The sequence below is a fragment of the Melanotaenia boesemani genome, chromosome 14 (assembly GCF_017639745.1).
Source record: "Melanotaenia boesemani isolate fMelBoe1 chromosome 14, fMelBoe1.pri, whole genome shotgun sequence".
NCBI classification, from domain to species: domain Eukaryota; kingdom Metazoa; phylum Chordata; class Actinopteri; order Atheriniformes; family Melanotaeniidae; genus Melanotaenia; species Melanotaenia boesemani.
Genome location: NC_055695.1, coordinates 6,551,665 through 6,559,789, shown reverse-complemented (window position 1 = coordinate 6,559,789; position 8,125 = coordinate 6,551,665). Strand labels below are relative to the sequence as shown.

Below are 8,125 nucleotides of genomic sequence, written 5' to 3'. Positions count from 1 at the left end.
TTCCACTCATATGTGAGGCATTGTTTATTTTGATAACAAGCCCACATCTAAGCCTGGTCCTGCAGGGTATTTATAAAACAAGCACATAATTAAGCTGACGCAGTGTTGATAGGAGAGCTATTCAATCAATCACCTACTGTAGAACAATAAATCACCTGCTGCAGGGTTGACAACCGGCCTCTCCCATGTTTCAGTTTGTGTTTGTGCATGCAGACACGTTTCAAAGGAGAGGAAAGAAGTGTGTTGCTTTAATGCTGCTGACTGTCCTGTTGAGCTTACCTACTCTGCTAATGAAAATATTAAGCATTTCAACTGATGTTTGCCTTTTACAATAATTAGGTGACTAATTAAGCCCCATTTGCTGATGTTCTGGCTGTTTTCCTGCAGTTGCACAGCAATCCATTTGCACTGCACTGCCTTTTATTCTGTGAGTTGTAAAGTTGTACAAAACTCCCAAAGTTTTACCTGAAGCAACATTGAAATGACCTGCTGTTACTTTTAGTGGCCTTCACTGGCTTCTTGTTAGATTTTGTAATGATTTTAAAATCTTTCTGCTTGTCATCAAAGCTTTAGCCGTGAAACGCAATGCAGATTTACTCACCTGATACTGTTTGTGCCCTTCCTGCCACTAAAATCCAGTGGTGGTGCTAGAGGGGGGCCAGGGTGTCACTGGTCAACTCTGAAATTTGACTGGACAACCAAGGTGCCACATCAGGTGATTCTTTGGTCACTGAAGGAGGTGAACAGAAATGTCTTTTCAGATAGGTCTTGCCACTGATGCTACACCAGTTTGAAGTATATTTTAAGGTGGTTTCCTAAGGGTAGAAGTGGCTCAGGTGTTCTAGCGTGTTGTCCAATGACTGGAAGGTTGGCAGTTTAATTCCCACTCTGCTAGCCATCTGTCCTTTTGTCCCTATGCAAGACAATTCACCCCCCTTGTCTCCACTGGTGTATGAATTTTGGTGGCTACACATGTAACTTACCATCACTCAGGTACCGAAAGGATCCAATGTAAGCACATCGAGTGCCACTAGCAATTAAAAATATATATATATATATATATATTTATAGATAAATAATTTATTAATGTTTATAAATTTGGTTGCACATTTCTTGAAGAGACTCAGTTTCCATGCAAGTACAATAATGATATGCAAGAATGTTAACTAAATGTTAGCATGGAGCAATGCAGCAGTGCTAATCTAGTTTTTTGGTAGCATGTGGTTAGTTTAAGATGATGTGGGGAAACCATGTTATATTTTCAAGAGTTTCACGTCGGGACACACATACACACACACACACACACACACACACGCACACACACACACACACAAACTATAAATATGCAGAGTACCTCTGTATCCATGTTACTTAGCACCCAGCTACATGATCCTGTTTAATTTAAACAGAAGACTGGCATGGCTGCTAGCTGATTTTTTTAGTAAACTACAGCACACAAACGTGAAAAAATATATCTTGCAACCAGTGTTTTGTATAAGAAGCTAAAACAATAAAGAAAATGTACCTGAAAATATAATAGAATTTTTTGTAAAGTAGGACACAGCTGAGGTTGAGATAGACCCTAACCACAATTGTGGAGTTAGCTTGTTGTGTTAGAACACAAATCCACCACTGCTAGCTCTGCACAATAAGCCAGAACTGCTGGGGAGAAATAATAATAATAATAATAATAATAATAATAATAATTATTATTATTATATTTTTTTTATTCATAAACTATATTTATAGATAAAGTTATGAGAATAATTTGAATTTTAAGGATGAAAAAAAATCCTTTTTTTCATTATTGTAATGAAAAAATAAAATAAATAAAATAATTAAATTATTTACTATAAAAACACTGAGATCTTCATTGTAATATTCTTTATAATAGTAAACATATATATTGTTTTCAATTGTCTGTTTGATTATTGAAGCATTTAAAAAGCAATTTGTGCCCGGCTTCATTTTGCTTCACATAGCAGAATATTACTTATTTCTTCAGTCTGTGTGAAATTTGTTGATCTCCTCAAATGATGGTATGTATTTCAGTAAAGAAAAGAGAGGATGTAAACTCAACTCAAGAAAATCTCATTTCTCATAAAACCTGATTTGTCAAGAAACTGGAAGTTCAGGCCTTCCTGTTTGTGAAAGAGCACATTTCACTTATGCGTCAAAAGATGCCTTTTGGTGAGAAAAAAAAAATACAAAAACGTAACAGGAAACTGCAAGTATCGTCCTAATTATCAAATGCAATATTTTAAAATGTGCTTTATATAATGTGTGTTGCTGTCTTCTTGAAACGGACCATGAGACTGAAATTAGAGCGGTGGAAGCTGTACTGGAAAAGTCATGAGAGAACTAATTAAACTCTTGCATGTGGAAAACCAAAGAAAGTCCACTTACGTTGTAATCAAGCTATTAAATAATTTAATGTCTTTGAAATCATTAATATTTTCACAAGCTTTTCAACACTGCAGCAAACTTTGCACTTGAATAATGACAATGAATAATAAATAATAATATACATTGTTTAACTTTCAAGTTAATTGAACTATTAACCACCACAAAGTAATAACACATCCACACAATGTGCTTTGGAAAACAGTAACAAGGCTTAGTCTCAGCCTAAGCCTATATACATACATACAATCATATATATATATATATGTATATATATATACATATATATATATATAGGAATTTCAACATTTCATCATGCAAAGTGAAATGTCCTATTTCTATCATTATTAAACTCAAAAGTTTCATTACACAAATCTCTTCACATTTCAGTGTCATAAGAATTTGGTTTGGATTTTGGCCAGCCGTCACCCTGTGAAGAATCAAATTTGAAGTCAGCAGCTGTGAATAGGAAGTGCAAGTTATAAAAAAAAAAAAAAAAAATACAAACCAAAAAATGTGCACACTTATGTTTGGTTAGTATAAATATATATATTTCCTGGATTTTCATTTAAAGAAACTATTTATACTTTCTAGGAAGAAAGTATTTAATCTTGAATATGCAAAATATTGGTACAAAATATCAACTGCACTCAGCCTAAATGTGTAAAAATGAATGTGCAGAAGTTTTTTTGTTTTTTTTTTTAATCCAGTATCAGAGCGATACAGGTTGACAGGAAAGGAAAAAGTTTTAAAGAGTCCTAGAAAGTCTCCTGCAAAAACAAAAATAGCATTCTACAACTTTTTACTAAAGAAGTCATACAGTGTCAGTGTTAAATCCTGTTTGCAGGGAATTCTTTTTGTTTTCCTTTGCGCTGTCATTTGATAATGAGCCAGCTTATTCAAAGTAAATTTAAACAGTTCAACACCATAACTAAATTCTCCTTCTCAACACACACATTCAGTTAATCGAGTGTGACTGTTGCATCGTACATCCTCTATCTTTATCTGCATAGGAAACACCTCTGCAAAGAGCGTCTGTAGAATGGTTTGCTTATGCAGCTGCACACTTAGAGCAGGAGCCTATCACCCTGCTGATTCTTTAACTGTCAAAAGTGTTCAGTCATCCAACACAAACTTATCATCCAGTGCAAACACACTCTACAGGCTCGTTATCATGAAGGCTGCTTCCTGTTCATGCACAGTCCTCAGGTGTGTGGTGCTCATTGTGAGGAATGGCTTGCTTGTGGATAAAGTGGTGATACTGAGCTGCGAGGCCTCTGCTTGTGTCCGTGCATTGCACTAGCTGACCCTCCTTCCTTCTTTTTGTTGTCAGTTCTTCCTCTTGAAGGAGCTCAAGCATTCCAGTTATGGGTTTCATGTCCTTTCTCTCTCTTCTCCTGACCATGCTTTCATCCTTTTGTGGCGTCAGCGGCGAGGTTTTCCAGGAGAGTTCTATAAATGTCTGAGCGGAGGAACCGCGGGTACGAGTCTCTTTCCATCAGCCCATAAACTATCTTCTGAGCATCGTCAAAGCACTGCGTGGTGGGAGTCTTGACGTTCCTTTTGATCTGCTCTCGAGTGTGATAGTCAATGTTGATCTGGAATGAGGCACACACAAAGGAATGAGGGGATTTGAGCCAAGAGTGAAAGATGCTAGATTCAGCATTTGAGCTGGTGTTTTTTTCTTCTTTGATGCTCATTGCTTAATATGTAAGACAGGGATAAATTGTCTGTGTTTGAATGTAAAGCCTCTCTAAACTTGACTCACCTCTTTCGGTGACTCTGCTTTGATAAACTGCTCGTAAATCTTTTTAGCTCTCGACGACATTCGGAATGAAGACTTGATCTTTTTGTAGTCCTCACACGTGAGCCAAAATTCAATATTCTCATCGCTGTATTCAGATTTGAGAAAGTTACGAAAAGTAGCCAGTCCATCTGAGGGAAGGACAAACAACAGCATGCATGAATCACAAATAACATTCCCTTTCAGCTTTTTCTTTAAACCAATTATTCTCTTTAAACTTTCATTCTCACAAACTTAATTTACTGTTTTAGCAGCGTTCTCATTCTCAAGGGAAAAAGGAACCTACATTTAGACTCGAGAAGCCTTTCCAGTGACTGTGACCATTGTTGGGTATCTTCTAAACTTAGCCTGCTGGGAGAGAATGTAAGTTGGATTACTCAACCAGAATCAAATTTGGGTAAAATAAATCTGCAAGGACTGCAAGGACACAGAGGCAGTCTAGTCAAGAAAGCATTGCAGATGGGCTTTAAAAATTCATACAAAAATGTTCAACCCTGGGACATGCTAGCGTCCGTGCGTGCTGTGCCAAAGCAAACATGGTGTCTCTAGATCATTTGAATCCTTTCATGATTCCATAGATGGAAATGATTGGAGCTGGCTGGCTATTTTAAAACTGAAATGTATGCAAAACACTCCATAAGACTCCTTACCTCTCAGAGCTTGACGAGTGGGAGAACATGCACTGGAGTCGGCACATGAAGTTCTTTCCACTGTGTAGAAATAAGAAATACATGAGTGCATCCCTGCTTGATTTACTGCTGTTAAATTATTTTCCACTGAATCTGTCAAAGCACGTTGGGCATGTAAGTAATTGGAAAAGAGAGCATGTGATATGTAGGATTTAATTACATTATTAGGTATTTTCAGAAGCAACGATAAACTATCTGAAGCAGTTTTGTGTTTGCTTTTTTTTCGGTGTGACAAGTTTGATATAAAAACATAAAAACTTCAAATGAATCATCTTGTATATCATCAAGTACCAAGTTATGCATGTACTAAGAAAGTCTGGTTTAACATACAAGTTTCACTCACATGTTCTTGTTTCTCTTCCTGTCATCTCTGTCCATGATGAAGTGCTGTGTGTTGAGAGGTTCGGCGATTAAGCTTGGCATTGTTTTGTTAGGTCCACACTCTCAGGCTCTCGGTCCTGGTCATGCTGTGGCTCAGACACTTGGGAGGGTTCCCCCCTGCGATGCAGCTTTTATACTTTCTGTCACTACAAGCTGGGGCTGCTGGGATACATCAGCAGCTAAACCCAGACTAAAGAGGAAGCACCCCTTCCTCCTCCTCCGCCTTGTTGCTCCTCTCCTCCTACTTCACAGTTAGAAACAACACATACTCACAGTGTGCTACATGTATGCCTCCCTCCTCTTGATGCCTTACTCCCTATTATGTCTCGCTGTTTCTCCTTCTTCCCTTCTGCTGTTGCTTCTGATTCCCGCCTCCTTAGTGGACTGGCCAAACAAACAGCACTCCGCCTGAAAGCATGCTGTGTTCCCATTATTTTTAGTCCAGCAGCACAGATGCAAATGACAGTAGCAGTAACTGTGATAGGCAAATTGTAACCTTTTCGTGCTGTATGTTTTAGACTATTTTTGAAACAGGACTAAATAAAATTGTGAAGTCAAATGGAACGACTGGTCTTCTTGGCAAAAACCTCAGCTTTAACATTTGCTAACTTTGTGCATGTCATAAAACAAATTTTTTTGAGGAAACTGGCACAACTCAAGGCCACAGCCATATGTGAGAAAGAGGAAACAGCACTTTTATTGCAAAAGAGAGGTTCAGCAAAGCAGCAGGAAGTCAGAAAGACTGCCATATCATGACCAGTATCCTGTTCAAGCCACTGAGTTAAAACTTCCAACCAGGTCAGACTATTAACTGAGATTCCTAAATAGTGGACAGAAACATTAATGTCTTTAATTTAATGCCTGATAATCGCCCCTCATGCAACCAGCCCTCATGTTTTTAGTCGGCAATGTTTTCCTGCTGACAATAGTAGAGATTAAAGGAGATCAACAGTGATATTTGGTATCTTGTGATTCAATGATTCAGCTCAAAATAGAGAAATCATAACACCACACCGCGTGCAAAGGAGATCTGTTTAAGAGCTTCAATAATGAATATGGATGTCACTGCCAATGTCAGCAGACTCATGCATATTTGCTGCAGCACAGCCTTTTTACATGTGAGCCTGTTACTTTTTTAAGAGACAGGGGTGAGGAGAAACAAGCAGGGTCGGCCAGACTTCCAGCTGCAGTGTGAGAACTTGTAGTGAGCTGGACAGTGTCTTGGCAAGGGACTAGCATTGGCTGAAGTTAGCATTAGCAGCGGTGACACTTGATGTTTCATGTTTCCCCTCAAATCAGCAGTGATCAGTCCCAGATAATTTAGCTTGCTTTTATGTAGAGGTTTCTGCTGATAATTGGAGCCTAAGCGTGGGAATTTATGAGCTTCAGTATCTGAACCTGAACTCAAATCTTGGTGGTTGGATGCTTGAACCAAACAAGTGGCAAGTTTATATGCCTGTTAGAAAACTATGCTTAAGGTGAATGAAGTATTTGTAGAGTGGACTTTATGCTAGCAGGCTTTTGCTGTTTTGTTCTTTACAAAGGTGAATCATTGCTAATCTGTAACTGTTAAAATGCATTCACAGTTTGATCGGGCCAAAAAATTACGAAAAATTTCTCACCCTCATTTGATTTGGTTTGCTTTAATGAAGCAATAATAAATGTCTTGGATTTGGTTTCTTAGTTTTCCAAGCAAATGCAGTTTTCACAAGAAGATGTCCAGAATGAGCAGCTGGAAGGGCTGCAAGATATTTAAAAAGCTGCACTACAACGTGCCCTTCATTACTTTTGTCTTTGGTTTACTGATGGAATGTTTGCTTTCACACTGCAAAGGAACTGCATCAGGGTTCACTTGCAAGTAGGGATGGAAATCAAAAACCAGATCCACTCAGGAAAGACTAATAATAATAACAGATCATAAGACAGACTTATATCCTTGCACAGTGGAGTCAGCAGCCTAATTGCTGCTCTACTCCGTGCTCCTTACATGAGTACTTACTGGAAGTCTGCCTGATGTGCAGCTGGAATATAGATTTTTTTTTTCTTTTAAATCAATCCAGTTATTATATTAATGGAATAACTGTTTTCTGTGGATGCCAGAGAGTTCATCACTGACCAACTGTGAGTTTTCCTCCTTCTGGTGAAAATATTACCTCTGTATCTCTGTCTGGAGGCTATTAGCAGGTCGTTAATTTAGCAACTACCTGTAGAGCTACAGACGTGTGGCTCCACAGGAATAATTATGTGTTTCATGGAGAGTTTAGTAGGAAATAGTCGGGCCCGTTGTTAATAAAATCTATTCTGAGAGTGAAGTGTTGAAACAGTTATGAGGGACGTATTTTGGGACGTGCATTCTATGTGCTCATTGGGCCATGCGCAATACAGAGAGCAGAGCAGAGGAGAAATTACAGAGTTTTATGAATTAGACAAATAACGAACTATTTAGCTGTTTATAAAACCTGTGGTAAATGAAAGGTCTAAAGGCAGGCGGGGCGCCACCCTAATATAATTGTAGGAAAACACTGTTATGAGAAGCATTCAGAAGACAGATGTGTTTATTTTATTGTATTATTGGTTGACTAAACATCTACAGCTTTTATATTAAGTGATGTATTATTTTCCTGTTTTCAGACCACATCTATAGTTTTGGCATCCATATCTGTTGAAGATATTATTGATCTAAATAACTTTCTTTACTCTAAACTCAAAGTTTACTTTTATGAAAATATAAAGAACGAAAAAGAACTGGCTCAGTAGGCAGAATTGATAATTGCACTGATATCAATAACATCTAATCAGTTCCCATCACTACTTGCAAGTGAACTAAGATCAGAGTTTCCTGGTCTGC

The 8,125-nt window shown here is 37.9% G+C and overlaps 1 protein-coding gene across 3 annotated transcripts; it reads right to left on the bottom strand.

The window, feature by feature from the left end:
* Positions 1-2,413: 2,413 nt before the first annotated feature.
* Positions 2,414-5,599, bottom strand: LOC121653766 (regulator of G-protein signaling 21-like). Of its 3 annotated transcripts, XR_006012851.1 has the most exons (6): positions 5,240-5,590; positions 4,858-4,917; positions 4,494-4,558; positions 4,172-4,338; positions 3,203-4,001; positions 2,414-3,161 (listed from the first exon to the last, which is right to left on the bottom strand). XR_006012851.1 is itself a non-coding variant. In XM_042007436.1 (5 exons), the coding sequence occupies exons 1-5, from the start codon at positions 5,317-5,319 to the stop codon at positions 3,813-3,815; spliced, it is 558 nt and encodes a 185-aa protein (XP_041863370.1). In that variant the 5' UTR covers positions 5,320-5,599; the 3' UTR covers positions 2,414-3,812. The 3 variants fall into 3 exon arrangements, 2 of the variants coding, with proteins under 2 accessions (XP_041863370.1, XP_041863369.1); XM_042007436.1 differs by having other exon boundaries at positions 2,414-4,001; positions 4,494-4,555; positions 5,240-5,599; XM_042007435.1 differs by having other exon boundaries at positions 2,414-4,001.
* Positions 5,600-8,125: the final 2,526 nt, after the last annotated feature.

Excerpts from the sequence above, each read along its gene's own strand:
- LOC121653766 (XM_042007435.1), bottom strand. The coding sequence starts at position 5,319 with ATGCCAAGCTTAATCGCCGAACCTCTCAACACACAGCACTTCATCATG. Across the intron at positions 4,918-5,239 it reads AGGAAGAGAAACAAGAACAT|TGGAAAGAACTTCATGTGCC; the intron begins GTGAGTGAAACT and ends ATTTCTACACAG. Across the intron at positions 4,002-4,171 it reads AAGCAGAGTCACCGAAAGAG|ATCAACATTGACTATCACAC; the intron begins GTGAGTCAAGTT and ends GCCTCATTCCAG.